At 50.6% G+C, this 18000-nt stretch overlaps 1 protein-coding gene across 1 annotated transcript; it reads left to right on the forward strand.

Moving 5' to 3' along the window:
• The first annotated feature begins 3520 nt into the window (after nt 1-3520).
• On the forward strand, nt 3521-17701 carry DCST1 (DC-STAMP domain containing 1). The gene is made up of 13 exons (XM_061605963.1): nt 3521-3647; nt 4108-4247; nt 5259-5436; nt 6367-6510; nt 7051-7172; nt 7787-7944; nt 9581-9680; nt 10456-10551; nt 11682-11808; nt 12900-13016; nt 14928-15070; nt 15645-15758; nt 17406-17701. Exons 1-13 carry the CDS (start codon nt 3521-3523, stop codon nt 17649-17651), a joined length of 1812 nt encoding a protein of 603 aa, XP_061461947.1. The 3' UTR covers nt 17652-17701.
• The last annotated feature ends 299 nt before the right edge of the window (nt 17702-18000 follow it).

Here is an 18000-nt window from a genome sequence, read left to right on the forward strand (position 1 = left end):
CCCCTTAAGAAACTACAGTTCCCAAGATTCTTTGGGGGAAGCCGTGAGATTTAGGCGTATTGTGCGGGTGCGACCAGAACTACAATTCCCAGCTCCCTGAGCAAACGATAGTTCCCAGGATTCTCTGGGGGAAGCCATGGATGGTATAGATGTGGCCAACATTCTTGTTTGTTTAGCAGGAGTTGGGGCGCCATGGCGCACCAGACCTCCAGAGGAAAGTACCAGAGGGTGAAGAAGCAGAAGAGCTGGAAGAAGAAGCCCCCCAACACTAGTGAGTCTCCTTTGAGCCCCTGACCCTACTCAAGCCTCAAGGCAGGGGTGGGGTACCTCACAGATGTGGCCCTCCAGGCTTCCCTCTTCTGGCCCTCGGGGACTCTCCCCAGGCCACACCCCTTCACTTGGCCACACCCCTTCTCCCCAGGCCACGCCTCCTCACTGCCTCTGCTTTGGGCCCTCCTCTAGTGATTTGGTATGACTGGGATAATTCCTTGGGCTTGCTTGGGTGGAGGTTGTGTCGATGCACAGAAGCCTCTGCCTTTTGTGCAGGGGGAATGTGGCCTCCAGTAGAAAGGGAGGAGTCACATCTGTTGCTCCGCCCACCTTTGCCTCTGGCTATGCCCACTACTGGCTCACAGCCCCCAGAACGTTGTCCATGAAGAAATATGGCCCAAGGGCTGAAATGGTCCCCTGCCAGTAGAATCATAGAATCATAGAATAGTAGAGTTGGAAGGGGTCTGTAAGGCCATCAAGTCCAACCCCCTGCTCAATGCAGGAATCCAAATCAAAGCATTCCCGACAGACCACTTTAAATGGTCATGGCTTCCTGCAAAGGATCCTGGGAACTGGGGTTTGTTAAGGGCACGGATTGCTTTTTGGAGACCCCCCTCTTCCCCTCAAAGAGCAACAATTCCCAGAGTTCCCCTCCCTGGGAAGAGGGATTGATTGTTAAACCACTCTCTGAATTGTAGCTCTATGATGGGCATAGAGGGGGTTTCCTAACAACTCTCTGCACCCTTAACAAACTACAGTTCCCAAGATTCACGGCATGGGACCGCAATACCTGGTGGAATGCCTCCCCCAATATGAACCTACCCGTACACTGCACTCAACATCTAAGGCCCTCCTCCGGGTGCCATCCCATCGAGAAGCCCGGAGGGTTGTGACTAGAACTAGGGCCTTTTCAGTAGTGGCCCCCGAACTGTGGAATAGTCTCCCCGATGAGGTACACCTGGCGCCGATGCTGCTATCCTTTCGGCGCCAGGTGAAAACCTTTTTATACTCCCAGGCATTTTAAAGTGTATTTTAAATTGTATTTTATAGTGTATTTTATCAGTATTTTCATTATTGTTGTATTTTGACGTTGTTGGTTTTTTGTTATTGTTTGTTTTGATCTTTGATTTTGTTATACTTATTGTATTTATATATTGTGCTTGTTTTATCTCTTATGTACACCGCCCAGAGAGCCTTTTTGGCTTAGGGCGGTATATAAATTGAATTAAATAAATAATAATAATAATAATTCTTTGTCGGGGGGGGAGGAGAACCATGACTGTTTAAATATCTGGTCCAGAAGGAGCCAACATTGCAAACTGCTTCATCTCTCTGCGCAGCTCTGAAACACGCCCTCAGCGCCCTCCTGCCTCGTTTCTGCATCGATTTTCTCTGGAGCCACCCGGAGGAATTCAGGCTTGCCAAGTTTTTCCTGGGGGCTGGAATCGGGAGCTTATTTGCTCTGGGTGAGTTTGCTTTAACCCAAGAGGGGATGGAAACGTGGAATACAGACAAGATGTAGGAACAGGCGTTGCTGATAAGCGTCGGCAAATATCACGTTCCGAACTGTTCGGATTTCATGAATATGGGGGCGCTGCCTGTCAGCGCCCTAGAAGCAAGTGGGCGGTCCGTAGGAGGCAGGGATTGCATTCTAGAAGGGCCGCAGTCTGTGGCCACTGGGACTGGTGGGGTGGAAGGCAGGGTTGCCCAACAGGAGGCGGAGCCAGCTAAGTCTAGTTTTGCCCTCCTCCTCCTTGCTGAGTTCTACAAAAGGCAACACTGAGAAGGAGGAAGATGGAGGTAAGAAGCCAGGCAGGTGGGGTCTGGCTGAGAGCAGAAGGAGGTTCCTGGGGCAGTGCCTGTCTCACCCTAAAGGACCAGCCCCAACTGGCTGTAGCTCAGCGGCCGTCGAGCATCAACTTTGCATGCAGAAGGCCCTAGGTTCGATCCCCCACCAGCATCTCCAGGTAGGGCTGGGAGAGGCCCTCTTGCCTGAAACCCTGGAGAGCCACAGCTAGTCAGGGTAGACAGTAGTGAGCTAGATGGAACAAGGGTCTGACTCAGTGGAAGGCAGCCTTCCTACATTTCTCTGTCAGGATGGCGACCAGGGGAAGCTGGTGGGGCCATAAAAGGTGATGCACCTTTCAAGGGGCAGAAGTCAGGGGAACTGCAGGTGGCACACCCAGGTGTCTTTCTTAATTTCCAGGCCTGTCCAGGCTCCTGATTTTTCCAATGACCATCTCTGAAGGCCATAAGATCGAGCTGATGTACGGCATGGCAGGTGAGGAGAATGGAGGTGGGTGGGAATGGTTCTGGAAGGGAGGAGGTGCAGAGGCAGAAGGACTCATAAGGGCTTGGGAAGCAAAATGCCGCCTGTTCCATGTGGCATTTTGGCGGGACCCCATAGCCTCTGCAGCCTGCTGCAAATATCTCTGTAATCAAGCCTACCAATGTGTAACTCGAATCGCTGCGTGGCCTCATAGAGTAGGTGTGGGGAACCTGTGGCCCTCCAGATGTTGCCGAACGACCACTCCCATCAATGCCAAGGGGTGATGAGAGACGTGGCTCAGCAGCTTCTAGAGAGACAGCATTACCCACACCCGAACTAGGCCATTGGCCAACTCATCATACTGTGTCGAAGACTTGGGAGAAGAGACACGTTTGAACCTGATGCCAAAAAGAGGTGAAAGATGACATCAGGTGGACCTCACTGGGGAGAGCGGTCCATAAAAAGAGAGCCACACTAAAAAGCCCTTGTGCCTCGTTGCCACCCTCCGGATCTCCCTCAGAGGAGGTGACCCAGAGAAGGTTTCAGATGAAGACCGGAGGAACGTATTGGGAGAGGAGCTCTGAGAGATACTGGTGTCCTGAGCTGTAAATAGTTAAAACCAGGGTGATCTCCACACCAGTCATTTAAAATACTTCGGCAACATCTGGAGGGCCAGAGGTTCCCTGCACCTGAATTATAGAGTCGGAAGGGACCTCAAAGGTCATTGAAAGCATCCAAAACACATGAAACAGAATGAACTTGAAGATGAACTAGGAATCATTCACAGTTCTATCCCCGAATGAACTTAATTCATGTTTCATTTGCCCAGCAATTATGAGAACTACTTTCAGGCGTAGTTCAGAGATTTTTGAACAAATTCTGTGAACTTTGTTAAACCAAACTGGTTCGTTCCAAACACAGATAACATGGTGTGTGGCTCTGCAGCGTGGCAGTTGACTGCCTCCTCTCTCTCCCCTAGGCATGGCTGCCCTGGGCTGGGGCACCTCCCCACACTTCCGCTGTGCCAGCCTCTTGGTGGTGCCCAAATTCCTGGGGAAAGAAGGACGGCTTTACATCCTCACCTACGTCTTGGCCACAGTCTATGATGGTACAAGAAACAGAGAAGTTTTGTCTTTCTTAGGTCAGGCCTTGTACATAGCAGGGAGATATACATCCAAACGTGTAGAGGGAAAGCTCCCTCAGAAGCCAGCCAATCAGAGCACATGCTATCTCAGTTACGATCATGCCACTCTGCCTGGTTACTAAGCAACATCTGTACCCATCCTCCTCTTGGCTAGTTGACTTTAACCCTAACAGAATTAACTGTTAAGTTACAACCTGAATGATCCTTGCTGTTGCACTTCCAACAGTTTTTCTCTCTGGCTGAACCATGGGGGCTGCCCACAGATGCTGCGGCAGGCAGTTAAACATCTGGTGCCAACTGTGCCACAAGTGCTGAGGAAGCCGCAGCAGAGGCATCTGCCCCATCCCTGGATGGGTGGGCACAAAGGGTGCCAGTCCTCTTTTCTGCTTGATGTATTTTTTCCTCTTCCTCCCTGCCCCCCCAGGCCCAGTGGCAAACATCCGGCACAACCTGGGTGAAGTGGTACGTTCCATCAGCTGTACTGTAGAGCTGCAGATTGAAAACGCCAAGCGTGCCTGGAAGGTGTCGATGGCCCCTCTGCGCAAAATCCTCAAGGACATGATGGTGAGAAGTGGTTTATTAGATCAAAAAGCTGTGGGGGGCATGTGGTTAATCCTCTTGAAGATTCCTGGGCATTTAGCATGGGGGTTAGCAGTAGGGAGAAATCGTAGCGGGTTTGGGAGTGAGTCTGGAGTAGGCTTAAGGGCGATGCTCGACACAGAGTGGATGGTTTTGCAGTTTGGTTTAGATGGTTTCGATCGCCAAGCTGGGGTGCTGCTAGTCCTCTTGAAGCATCTGTGTGGCCATTGGATTAAATCAAGGCTGAGGAACCTGGTGACCTCCAGGTATTGTTGGACAAGCTCCCATCAGCACCAGCCAGGATAGCCAGTAGTCAGGAATGATGGGATATGTAGTCCAGCAACATCTGGAAGGCCACTGGTTCCCCACCCCTGTCCCAGACATATGTCCCAACCAATCAAGGATCACATGTCCAAACCAATCAGGGAGGGATCACATATTATGTAAGTGTACATCAGATGGCCCTCCAGATGTTGCTGGACTCCAACTCCCATCAACCCCACCCAACATGGCCAATGGTCAGGGATGATGGGAGATGTAGTCCAGCAAATATCTGAAGGGCCACAGGGTCCCCATCCCTGTCGTAGACAGGTCTCAACCAATCAGGGATCACATATTAAATGCACTTACAGAAGTGTACAGCAGGGATGGGGAGCCTGTGGCCCTCCAGATGTTGTTGGACTCCATCTCCCATCAGTCCCCCCCCCAGCATAGCCAATGGTCAGGGATGATGGGAGATGTAGCCACAGGTTCCCCCATCCCTGAACTAGATGGATCCAGCAGAGTTCTTCCTACTTTCCTACATGGAAAGAGAATGGTGGATTGCTCTCCATCCTGGCCTCTCAGCCATGGCATTCGCCACTAGAGCCGGCCACACCTGCTTCTTGGGAAAATACGGGAAACAATAATTGCCTTTCATGGCATTGCCGTCGGTATGTACCCTTTGCTCCCATCTCCCTCCGTCCTCGCTGGCACTGTTCCCGTTTTCTGCGGCAGAGGACTGGCAAGACCCTGAGATCCGAAACCCAACAAGTCTCGCAGTCCTTCTCGGAGCTGAATGAGCAGGTGGCCAGCCAGGAGGGCTTCGGTGTGCGCTCGGTGAGGGAGGCGGTGAAGGCGGCCAACCCTTCCACGCAGGAGATTTACGAGGCAAAGACGCGCATGCGCTGCACATGTGAGCATGCGGAGAAGGGAAGGGTTAGAGTGTGAGCACGGCAGGGAGTTTCAAGTACGGACGCCGACCATAAGTCAGCTTTCTACATTGATTTTTGATTTTTTTAAAAATAAAAAAGGCATTTAACTTCACATTTAATTTCAATTAGAATGTAAACCTGCATTTAAGTCTGCATTTAAACGTGCATTTAACGTCACATCCACACCATATACTCAGACGCTACTTTAACAGTCATGGCTTCCCCCAAAGAATCCTGGGAAAACTGTAGGGTGCTGGGAATTTTTATTTATTTATTAATTATTCAATATATATCCCGCCCTTCCTCCCAGCAGGCGCCCAGGGCGACAATTGTTAGGAGAGTTTTCCCCATTCTCTCTCTCTCTCTCTCTCTCACATACACACACACACACACACATGCATACACTTTTTGTCACCTCCTTTCGTCACTTCCTTTCTGCCACTTATTTTCTCTCTCTCTCTCTTCCTGCAAAGCAGGACACACGGCCATCCTATGAGCTGCCCCTCACTGGAGGTCTTCAAGCAGAGGCTGAACACCCATCTCTTGGGGATGCACTAGCTCTATATTTCCTGCATCAAGCAGGGATGGGGGTGGGTTGGACTAGATGGCCTCCAAGCCTCCCTCCCGCCATCACGGTCACATCCACACCATACATTTAAAGCACACGGCTCCTCTCCCTTCCAAAGAATCCTGGGAACTGTAATCTGTTAAGGTGCGCTGGGAACTCTGTGGTAGCTCTGTGAGGGGTCTCCTAATAACTCTCAGCACTCTTAGCCAACTACAGTTCCCAGGATTCTTTGCAGGAATCCATGACCCACAATTCTACAGAAACCTGGTGCTGTAGTGCAACAGGAAACATGAAAACCAAAACATTAAAAACTGAGGATTTCCTTTTACTTCTTTCCTTCTAGACATAATAGACCAAGCCATCAAGCGCTGCCAGAACTGGTTCGCAATGAAGCACCAGTCTTGCATGCGCACCATTGCCGTGCCGTTCATCAACCACCTGCTTTGCATCCCTATGAAGTTCAGTTTCCTGTGCCACTTTGCCAAGAGTGAGTTCCAGCGAGGGATGGGGAGAGGCTTGATCCGGGTTCGTCTTTAAAAGCAAGCTTGCCTCGTTTGCACTTTCCGAAAACAAGATGCGTACCAAAACATAGGCCTTCTTCGAAATTAGCACACCTCCGAATTTTGCAATCTGGTTCTCTAGCCAAGTCGTGTACAAAAATGCATAGACTGGGGTAAAGTGTGCATACCACATTGCACACCATTAGTAGATAAAATGCATGATATGAGAGAAAATTGCATTTGCAAAAATTAGGGGGAAATTTGTACTAAACTGCCGATGAATTTTCATGAGGATGTAAAGATAAATAAATTGCAGACTTGATGTAGAACTGTGAAGAGGTTGCACCTGAGGAGCTGGGCATTCCTTCATGTGAGTCCCCACATGCCACCAGAACTGGTACAGTCTTGCCCCCTGAAGTGGTATAGTCCTGCTTTGGGGTGGCCAACAGTAAGAACGACGCCTGTTCTGACGCACAACGTCCCTCTCTATCCTTCATTTCCCCCTCCTTTTTCTTCCTCTGCTGCAGTCATGCATGCTTGGTGCCGTGATAAGATCCCTGTGGAAGGAAATTTTGGCCAGACTTACGACCGGGTCAACGATTCCGTCGACAGCTTAAACCAGGACTTCACTGCCAGCTTAGTGGTCACAGTGCGTATGGGGTGACTTTCAATTTATTATTATATGTTTAAAGAAATGTTCTTACCCCGCTCTTCAGCGGAAACAACTCCCAGAGTGCTTATAGAATAACAACAACAACAAGACATGACACAAAAGGAAAAAACAATGGATAGGGAAGAGGAAAAAGCAAGACTCAGGCACTAGTTCTTAAAGCTGCAGTTCTTAGAATGACTAGCTGGGATGGAAATGGTTCAGGTAGCCTGATGGAATGGTTGACATGGATGACGCCATCGGGGACTCTTTTCCCAACTGCTCGGGCATTGGACTCGCAGGAGACACAGGAACTGCATCTGTGGAAGTGCTGGGCATGGGAGTTTGGGGTCTGCCAGAACCCTCCCTGCTACTCTCCCTCCCTCCCGCTTCCAAAGGAACCTCATCCGCGTTTGACTCCACTTCCCAGTCTAGCTCCCCCTCAGTCTGGGGCACAACAATTTGCCCTGCAGCTTGATGGAATGACTGCCACTAAGCATCAATTTTGCAGGAGTACTCAGGAGACAGCCCAGTTCCCGTTGGCATGTCCTGGGCACAGGGCTTGTCTAAGTGACCCTCTTCCCCTCTCCCTTTCTCCCCCCCACCTCACCCAGGAAGAGCATCAAGCTATGCTGGTAGGTGCCAACCTCTCCCACAAACACCTGGTGGATGAGGTCAACGAAGAGGTGGCCAAGAACGGCGAGCGCCTGGGCACCGCCATGTCTGTGCTTCGTGTCCTCCTGTCCTGCATGTTCATCGTTGTTTTTGCCTCGTGAGTTGGACCCGGGGCGTGGCAGTTCAGGGACGGTCTTGGATGGGGGCATAGTGCGTGCTTTGCATGCAGAAGGTCTTAGGTTCAATTCCCAGCTTCTCCAGCGAAAAGGCTATCGGGGCTGCTCTCTGCTCAACTGTGGGATCTTGGAGAGTGGCTTGCAGGCCGTGGTAACATTAACCTAGTAGACTACTCTTCCTCGGTTTATTCAGACTTCTCCATAAATAATGTTAGACTGCAACTCTCATAATCCTTGACCATTGGGCCATGCTGGCTGGGGCTGATGGGAGCTGGAGTCCAATAACATGTGTCTAGGACAGGCTTGGGGAACTCGAGACTCTTCAGATATGGCATGACTCCATCTCCCATGATCCCTGCCCGTTGGCCATGCTGACTGGGGCTGATGGGAGCTGAAGTCCAACAACATCTGGAGGGCCAAGGGCTCTCCATCCCTGCTTTATACCTCTGTAAGTGCATTTAATAGGTGATCCCTGATTGGTTAGGACATATGTTTAGGACAGGGTGGGGAAACTTGTGGGCCTCCAGATGGTGTTGGGCTACAACTCCCATCACCTCTGACCACTGGCTGTGCTTGCCATGGCTGATGGGGAGTTGGAGTCCCAACAACATTTGGAGGGCACCAGGTTGAGGAGAGCTGGCCCAGATGGACCAGTGGTGTGACTCGATGTAAGACAGATCTAGAGTTAAACAGGGAGGATGTATAGCTTGAATGGGAAGCTTGTGTGGCTTGTGTGCAAAAGGTCCCAGCTGTGACGCCGTGCTGAAAATCCCTGCCGCAGTTTAAGGTTGCCCTGTCTCCGGAGATGCAAAGGGGTGAAGCCTCATGAAATAGTGGGTGGGGCTTAGCACCACCTGATGTGGAGGCAGAAGGCAAGCTCCTAGCAGTGCCTGGTAGCAACTCAAGGCTGGAGCATCTTGATTGTTGTGGGAATAAAATGGGGCGTAGGGGGACGAGCTGTGTATTCACAGGAGCACCTTGGACAGTTCCCTGAAAGTTCAGATTAAAACCCAGAGCAGATTCCACTGCCCCACTGTCAGGGAGCTGCCAGCCGGCGCGGCATGTATGCCACCCTGAGCTTCTTTGAGGAAGGATGGGATAAACATTTCAAAACTTACCAAAGAGATCAGTGGTTTGATTTGGGAGTCAGGCCATTTCCTCTCTTCATCAGGAGAACCCTTGCATGACGGCTGGGAGTTTTAGCAACTTCTGGAGGGTGACAGGTTCCACTTCCCTGACTGAAATCCAGCTTGTGTAGGAAAATTATTGGGGTGCCCCAGATCTGTTGGGACAGTAAGGGGGTGCACATGGAGGGGGGGATAAGAAATTTCTACCCCTGGGGACATGCGGGGGGAATGAGGCACCGAAGCTCACGATGTGGAGCAGCCCTGATCGAGAGTCTTGCAGCCTTCAACAGATGTTGAGGACTAGCTGCTTGCGGCAAAAGCTGAGCTTCACGTTACTGACATTGGCAGGTGCTTTGAGGGGGGTTTGGCGGGGGAGTGTCGATGGGGTTGTAGCAGAGCTTAGGCAGACAAGGTTGGAGCAACTCCCTCCCCCCCACAAGCTGTTGTCAATCCTTGCACCGATTTGTCCCTACCCCCTTCTCTTCCCAAGGGCTTACTCCTATACCAACAGCTACAATCAGGACATCCGCTTTGACAACCTTTATATCTCTCGCTACTTCCGTCAGATAGATGCCCGGCGTCGGAAACAGGTAGGAGCAACCAGTGATTTCGGGGGGGGGGCTGGATGATCAGGAGGGGTGTTACAGTCAATCTGAGGGTGCTGGTATCGTGGGCGCACCACCAGTGGTCTGTGAGCTTTGTTCAGGTAGTCCGTGGCACGTCCACATTACATATCCCTATCGATTTTGAATTGTGTTTTTGCTTGCCTCTTTTATTTCTCGTGCTGCATTTTATCATCTTCCTGTTTGAATTCTACGGCACGCAACGGGCAATGCAGCATAAGAAACAAAAGATGCAATGGAAATAAAACTAAAAATCGTACAGCACCTCGCATGGCACGTTACCGAGGCTACGACAGGCGAAAATTCATGTTGTGGCATGCCAAGACCAGAGCTTGGACAAGTTACTTTTTTGAACTACAACTCCCATCAGCCCAATCCAGTGGCCATGCTGGCTGGGACTGATGGGAGTTGTAGTTCAAAAAAGTAACTTTTCCAAGCTCTGGCCAAGACCCTCTGTAGTTTTGGAGTGGTCCCTGCAGGAGTAAAAGTTTGGGAACCCCTGCTCTACAGGAGGGGCGGGGGAACCTTTCGCCCTCCAGCTGTTGCTGAACGACGACTCCCATCAGCCCCAGCTAGCGTGGCCAGTGGCCAGGGATGATGGGAGTTGTCACTCAGAACATCTGGAGGGCCACAGGTTCCCCACACCCCGAGTCTAGAGCATCACATCCACTGCTTCTCTTTTAGGCTTTTCTCTATCTCTTCCCTGCCCTCTCCCCGCACGCCACCCCAATTAATCTTTCAGAAGAAGCGTACGCTTTTGCCCTTGCGGCGGGCCGAGCAAGGCCGTGCCATCGACCCCCTCCGACTCGCTTTCCAACCGGCTGAGACCAAGAACATGGTAAATGGAAGGGCTTTGGAGGGCCAAGATTAGGGATGCGGCAGAAAGTCAATTCAGTTCTCATTAAGTTCTTCCAAGAGGCCAGAAGCGGGGCAGGCAGTCTCGCTGCCCTCCCTCTTTGTTGCTCATCCCTAGCCCACACAGGGCCCATCTTCATCTTTGCCTCAGGCAGTAAAGGCCACATCCACAACATAACGTATAAAACACACGGCTTCCCCCAAAGAATCCTGGGGGCTGTCATTTGTTGAGGGTGTTGGGAGTTGTAGCTCTCATGAGTTGTAAACTACAGTTCAGGATTCTTAGGGAGTGGGGGAAGCCGTGTGCTTCAAATGCGCTTTAGATGTCTGGTGCGTACGCAGCCTTTGCACAAATGGATCTTGCAAATCTTGCCACGTGGCGTGCTTGTGCTCAGGATTCCATTGCAGCCACTCTAATTGCATGCACGCCACACATTTCAAGCACATTTCAAGCACACGGTTTCCCTTCAAGAAACCTGAGAACTATTGTTTTACCCCTCACTGGACACCTGCAACAAACAACAGTTCCCAGGATTCTTTGGGGGAAGCCATGTGATTACCAAATATGGTATGCATTTTATTTATTTATTTATTACATTTATACCCCGCCTTTCTTTCCACGATAGAAACCCAAGGCGGCTTACAGATGGTTCCCAGGCTGTCTCCCATCCAGGCACTGACCAGACCTGACCCTGCTTAGCTTCAGCAGGGAGCTGGCCTCACATGCCTTCAGACCGTAGCCTGGGATGGATGGGACCGTCCTGGGGCTGGCCCTGTGAGTTTGCTGTGCCCCTCCTGCCCTGGCTCCCGTTTTGTTTAATTTTATTTTATTCACATTTATAGTCCACCTTTCCTCCAAGGAGCTCGTGTACATACTGTACATGGTTCTCCACCTCCCCATTTTATCCTCACAACAACTCTGCGAGGTACGCAATAGGCAGAGAGCGTGACTGGCCCAAGGTCCCACCCAGCAAGCTTCATGGCTGAGTGGGGATTTGAACCCTGATCTCCCAGCTCCTAGTCTAGCACCCTAACCATTACGCCATGCTGGTTCTCCTGTTTTCATATGGGCCCCCCTCTTCGTCTCCTGTCCCACACCCTCCTTCGTTCCAGATGACAGAATTACTGGGCTGCTTGCCAGCTCTGCTGTTCCTGCTGATAGCCTGTGTCCTTGATTTCCTCCTCTACACTATATTCAGTACCATCAGACACCACTCCTTTGTGGAGTACTCCTTCCGCAGTAAGTTGTGAGTCTGGGGAGGTGCTAGAATTCTGCCCCATTCGGATTCAGTATTGACTTTTCCATTCATTCATTCTTTGTTGTTGCAGATCAGAGTTTTAGGTAGCAATATTTTGCTGCTCTTTTTGAAGGAAAATAGTTCCTTTAATTTGTCAGTACAGCAATACCTCAGTTAAGGGAATGAAGCTCTTTTTAAGGAAGGCTTTTTTTAAGGTGAAACTGACCAGATTTGTTTGCTATCAATAAATGGACAAGCCTATGCCTTTGCTTTAAGGTGAAACTGACTAGCATGTGTCTTTGCTTTGCTATGGATAAGCTTTCAAGCCTATGCCTTTGCTTTAAGGTGAAACTGATCAATCTGTGTCTTTGCTGTGCATTAAAATCTCTTGCTTTCTCCCTCACAGAGCAACCATTCCCAGAGTTCTTTGGGAAGAGGGATTTACTGTTAAACCACTGAGGGAATTGGAGCTCTATGAGAAGAAGAGGGGTGGGTGTCTCTAACCACATTCTTACCAAGAGCGTGGTGGCGTAGACCCCCATCTGTACTATACATTATACCACTTTAAACAGTCATGGCTTCCCCCAAAGAATCCTGGGAAGTGTTGTTTGTGAAGGGTGCTGGGAGTTTTTAGGAGGCCGCTCTTCCTCTCACGGGGCTACAAATTCCAGAGTGGTGTCACAGTCAATCCCTCTTTCCCAGGAAACTCTGGGAATGGTAGCTCCGTGAGGGGAATAGGGCTTTCCTACTCAAATGACTTAACCTTTTTGGTGTCGGCACTGTCAGGGCCTGAGGGGTGGTGGCCCCACCTCTTCTGACAGCTCCAAGGGCTTTTCAGCAGGCCTTTCCCCAGAGGGCCCTCAAAGGGGATCCTCAGCACTGGTTTCAGGGAGACCCTGCCTCCTCCTCGAGGTCCTCGTCTTGCGGGTTGCCTGGGTCGACCCCCTCTGACTCCGGGTCTGGATCTGAGTCAGGGCTAGGCATGACAAGGGGCATCCCAGGCGCAAGGGGAAAGAAAGCGAGAAAGGGCGGGGCCGTTTTGACAGAGAGAGGGGCCCTTTGCACAGCCACCCTTCTCCTGTCCTCTCTGCAGGCAGCCACCACTTGGAAGTCAAGGTTGGCGGGAACACAATGATGGCGCGACTCCTGCGGAGCACCATCGGAGCCTTGAATACCTCCTCAGAGATGGTGATGGAGACAAACAACCTGCGTAAGTAGGGAAGAGAGGGGCTGCTGGCAGGGGTGCCATGCGTGCATGCCTTAGAGGATGGAGGCCATAAGACTGAGGAAGCCTTTTCTGCCCAGTCTTTTGGGAAGTGCTGGAGAAGGGGGTAACGGTCCAGGCGTAGCCCACATTTATTTATTTATTTAAAATATTTCTATCCTGCCCTTCTACCCTACGATAGGGCACTCAGGGCGGCTACAATAAAATCGCACACATATATAATAAAATACACAATAAACATTCCAGTAAATTAAAATGCATAAAATGCTATTGAAATACATAAAATGCATTATTTATTTATTTATTTATTTATTTATTTCGTTTCATTTCTAGACCGCCCATAGCTAGTAGCTCTCTGGGCGGTGTACAAAACTGGATTAAAATACAATAATATAATAAAATCAATAACACATAGCAGCAAATTAACAAAAAATTAAACGTAAAAACATTAAAATGCCTGGGAGTATAGCCAGGTCTTAACCTGGCGCCTAAAAGAAAGTACCGTAGGCGCCAGGCGTATCTCCTCAGGTAGGCTGTTCCAGAGTTCGGGGGCCACTACAGAAAAGGCCCTAGATCTAACAACATTCCTCTGGGCTTCCTGATGAGTTGGTACCCGGAGGAGGGCCTTAGATATTGAACGAAGTGAACGGGTAGGTTCGTAGCGGGAGAGGCGTTCCACAAGGTATTGCGGTCCCACACCGTATAAGGCTTTATAGGTCAAAACCAGCACCTTGAATCTAGCTCGGAAACAGATGGGTAGCCAGTGCAAGCGGGCCAGGACAGGTGTTATATGCGCAGACCGATAGGTCCTCGTCATTATGCAGACACATACAAACATACATACATGTATATATGTGCATACGCATAAAAGAAAGTGAGAATAAAAGATAGCACCATCCAGATGCTGTTGGACTGCAGTGGCGCTGACCGTTGGCCACGCTACCTGGGGATCCGACCGCAGCTGGAGGGGACCACATTGGCGATCTGTGGGCTAACCCGTTTTAACTATAGATGCAAGGGTGAGAATAGGGAACCTCGGTCCTGGGGGGGGCAAAGGCAGCCCTCCAGGCCTCTCTGTCTGGCCTTCAGGCCACAACCCTCACTGGCCAGACCACAACCCTCACTGGCCACAACTCTCACTGGCCCTGCTTCAAACCCTCTTTGAGTAGAATGTGTCCTTGAATTGTGATGCTGTCTATTGCATGTCTGGATGGATGCATGTGTGTGTATATAGAATCCACTAAATCTTGCGTGGCTGGAATGTACAGTCACAGGTATTGCTCCGCCCACTTTTGCCTGTGGCCCTGCGCACCAGTGGCTTATGGCTCCCCGAAGGTTCCCCACAAGGGAAGGCAGCCCTTGGGCTGGAAAAGGATCCCTACTCCTGTGCTAGGGTTTGAAACGCAGAGCTTCTATTTACTGCAGTGGTTCCTGGCCCCCTCCCCCCTGCACCCCAGACCACTTGAAAACTGCTCAAGGGTTTAGCCAGACCACCGAAGGAGTTTTGTTGTTACAACCATCGTAGCAACAGTAACGCACTGTGCTAGATGCTGTATGTTTTTGACTGTGTTTGTATGGCTTCTGTTATTTCTCATATTGTATTTTATAGCAGTACAGTTTACATCCCAGAGAATTCAAGTAGTTACACAATAAAGTGCAATGTAAGAAATGGATAAAACAATACGAACGCAATTAAAACTCAATATGAATGTTTAGTGGGGGCATGCTGCGGACCACCTGAATGAAAGCCACCAACTCGGGCCACAGTTTGGGCAACCCCCGATCCAGCGCTCTGCCACTTTACAGAGACCGTGCAATGGCTTGAGTTGTCCCCTGAGGGCACAGGGAGCTTTGCCCCTGCCTCACCCAGCTCCCTCCGCGTCCTGTCTTCCACAGAGTGCTTGCCGGAAGCGCGTGTGATGACCAAGGAACAGTACCTGAGGTGCGCCGCCCCCCTGGGCTCCCTGGTCCTGCTCTGCTTTGTGCAGGTCTACGTCTTCCGGCTCCGCCGCATCATTGCCGCCTTCTTTTTCCCCAAGGTTGGTACGCCAGGGGCAAGATTAACCGCCGCCACCACTCCGGCTTCATCGCGCCCTCGCTGTGGCACAGTGGTGGCTGGTGGCCATCGGGACAGCTGGGGCGGAAAGCAGGGAGCCCAGAATGGGGAGGAAGCTCAAATGCAGCAGGGGCTGCGTACCACATTTCAGAGTGCGGGTAAGGAAGAACGGAGGCTGGTCCATTGGGGCGCGTGGAGCACCGCCCCACCACTGTTCTCAGCCAGCCCTCACCTGCCTGCCTTCTGACTTCCATCAAGCGCAAGGGGTGGCCCTGGCTGTCAGCTTCTTCCTGCTTAGTCTTGGTGTTGCCCTTGCAGAAGTCACCAGGGAGGAGGATGGGGGCAAAACTATGAGTCAGTTGGCTCTGCCTGTGATTGGCTCTTGCTCCACTTTCTGCTGGGCTCCCTGCCTTCCGCCCCACCAGTCCTGATGGGCACCAGCCGCCACTGTGAATACACATTGACATCAAAAGAGCCCACCCCTATCCCCCCATAAGACCATTAGAAGCAGAGTCTAGACCTGTCTAACAGCAGCCTAACGCAACTCTCTCTGCTAGCGGGAGAAGAACCGCATCCTCTTCCTCTACAACGAGATGCTTCGGCAGCGAGTGGCCTTTGTCGTTGTGCAGCGGAAGCGCATCATCCTCCGCGCCCGGCAGCACAAAAGACTGGTGAGCTCGGAATCTGCCTTGTACAGTATCGAACCATTGGTCCATCTAGCTCAGTGTTGTCTTGCACTGACTGGCAGTGGCTCTCCGGGGTTTCACCAGCCTTACCTGGGGAGGCCGGGGTTGAGCCTGGGACCTCCTGCATGCAAAGTGTGTGCTCTCTCACTGAGCTATGAGCCTTCCCCTAAAAATAAAGCAAGGTTCTAGTCCTCATCACTATGAATAAAGGGCTGATTTAAACAGGAACATAGGAAGCTGCCTTATGAGTCAGACCATGGGGCCATCAGTGTTGCCGAGCCCAGACGGCAGCGCCTCTGCAGGGTTACAGCCCATTGTATCTCTGCAAGAAGCCAAGCCACCCAGTTTCCTGCTCACTTTGGCCTACTACCTTCCCACCTTCCCTCACTCAGGGGCAAGGCTTCCTGTTGGCTCAGCGGAGCAGCCTCCGCCCTTTCCCTCCTATGGGGACTACTGAGTAAACCAACAGCCCAGCTTGGTGCTTTTAAGCATCTGACGATCACCAGCGGCAGGGGTCAACTCGTTTCATTCTAGGGCCCCAGACATGCAAAGTGCACGGTGGACCAGACCACATTACCTGCAGGGGTGGGGAAATGCGACATTTTTAATGGCCCTGGATCTGAGAAAGTGATTGGCAACCACTTAAGTAATTATATAGAGAGGGACAAAATAGGATTGTTCTATTTTTATTTTGGAGATTGCTGACTGGCGATTTCATTTTAACCTCTCTTGACTTATTTTTAACTAGCGGCCGGGTACCCGGTATTGCTCGGGAGTTCAAAGAAACAAACACACCCACCCCGTGTTAAAATCAGTGCTGTTTTAAAGGTTCAGTCCACCATCTTGATTCAAAATGGCATCCAGATGTATTCAGACAGAGGGAAACCTGCTCCTTAATCTCATGCAAAAACTGGTTAGAATCAGTGCAGCTTTGAAAAGTGCTGCCCACCATCTCGATTCAAAATGACAATCGTATCCAAACATGGGGGGGGGGAGGAAATGGATCTCAGGAAATGTCATGCAACCTTTGGTTAAAATCAGGACTGTTTTGAAAGGTCTAGCCTGCCATCTTGATTCAAAATGGCATCCAGTTGTAGCCAAAGAAGGATGAAAACCTGCTCCGTTACGCAAGTGGTGTTGTTGTTTCATTGTGTTGTTTTTTTATTACGGTAAGTTTGTTTTTGTTTTTAGCAGTGTTGTAAGTCACCTGGAGATCTTCAGGTAACAAGTGACTATTATTATTATTATTATTATTAACAACAATAATAATAATTCTGGAACCATCATGCAAAATTTGGTTAAAATCAGTGCAGCTTTGAAAGGTTCAAAATGGCATCCCATTTCATCCAAAAAAAAAAATGATCTCAGGAACCATTATGCAGCCTCTGGTTAAAATCAGCGCAGCTTTGAAAGGTTCCGTCCGCCATCTTGATTCAAAAATGGCATCCAGTTGTATCCAAGCAGAGACAAAAACTTGCTCTTTCATCTCAGGAACCAGCATGCAGTATTTGGTTATGATATCTTAAAGGGGTGTCCAAGTGGACAGCGAGCAAACCACTTTCCAAACCATACGGTACATCTCTCCCCTGCTTCTGGCTTGTGCCTTCTCTCCCCCCTGCCCCCCCATCGCAGGAGAAGCCCTTCCTGGACAGAGTGGGCCGCTGGTTCCCATTTCTTCAGCGTTTTCTCCGCAAACGCTGCATCCTCTGCAACTTGCCCGAGTCCAGCAACTCTCGGTTATGCCCGGACCCGGATTGTGGAACCCTCTACTGCAGAGTCTGTTGGAAGGATATGGGGCGGATCTGTTTTGCGTGCAGTCCTGACAAACTGCTTTCTGACGACGAGAGCAGCGAGGGCCTGGAAGGCTATGCAGATTGAAGCAATGCAGAGGAGTGTGATGATGGCATTCCCCCCTTCCCGTTATTAAATTATTGGGGTGGTTTCCCCCCCTAATCTCCTTTGGTTTTCTTACTGCAGGGATGAGAGAACTTCCAGCCTGCAGGCCGAAAGTGGCCCTCCAGGCCTCTCTGCCTGGCCCTCAACACTCTCTCCAGGCTATGCAGGCCACGTCCTCTTTAAATGATTTGCCCTCCTGGAACATGTCTTTCAACTGTTAAAAGGCCCCTTGCATCCCTGGATGAAGAAGGATAGAGGCATGTGTGTATGAAGAAACCTCTGGCTTTTGCATGGCTGGAATGCAACGTACTGTGCAAAGCTAAGTTCCCAT

The sequence above is a fragment of the Rhineura floridana genome, chromosome 22, assembly GCF_030035675.1.
Source record: "Rhineura floridana isolate rRhiFlo1 chromosome 22, rRhiFlo1.hap2, whole genome shotgun sequence".
NCBI lineage: Eukaryota > Metazoa > Chordata > Lepidosauria > Squamata > Rhineuridae > Rhineura > Rhineura floridana.

Coding starts and splice junctions, on each gene's coding strand:
- DCST1 (XM_061605963.1), top strand. CDS start 3,521: ATGGCTGCCCTGGGCTGGGGCACCTCCCCACACTTCCGCTGTGCCAGC. Junction 11,809..12,899: donor TGTGGAGTACTCCTTCCGCA/GTAAGTTGTGAG, acceptor TCCTCTCTGCAG/GCAGCCACCACTTGGAAGTC. Junction 15,759..17,405: donor CCCGGCAGCACAAAAGACTG/GTGAGCTCGGAA, acceptor CCCCCATCGCAG/GAGAAGCCCTTCCTGGACAG.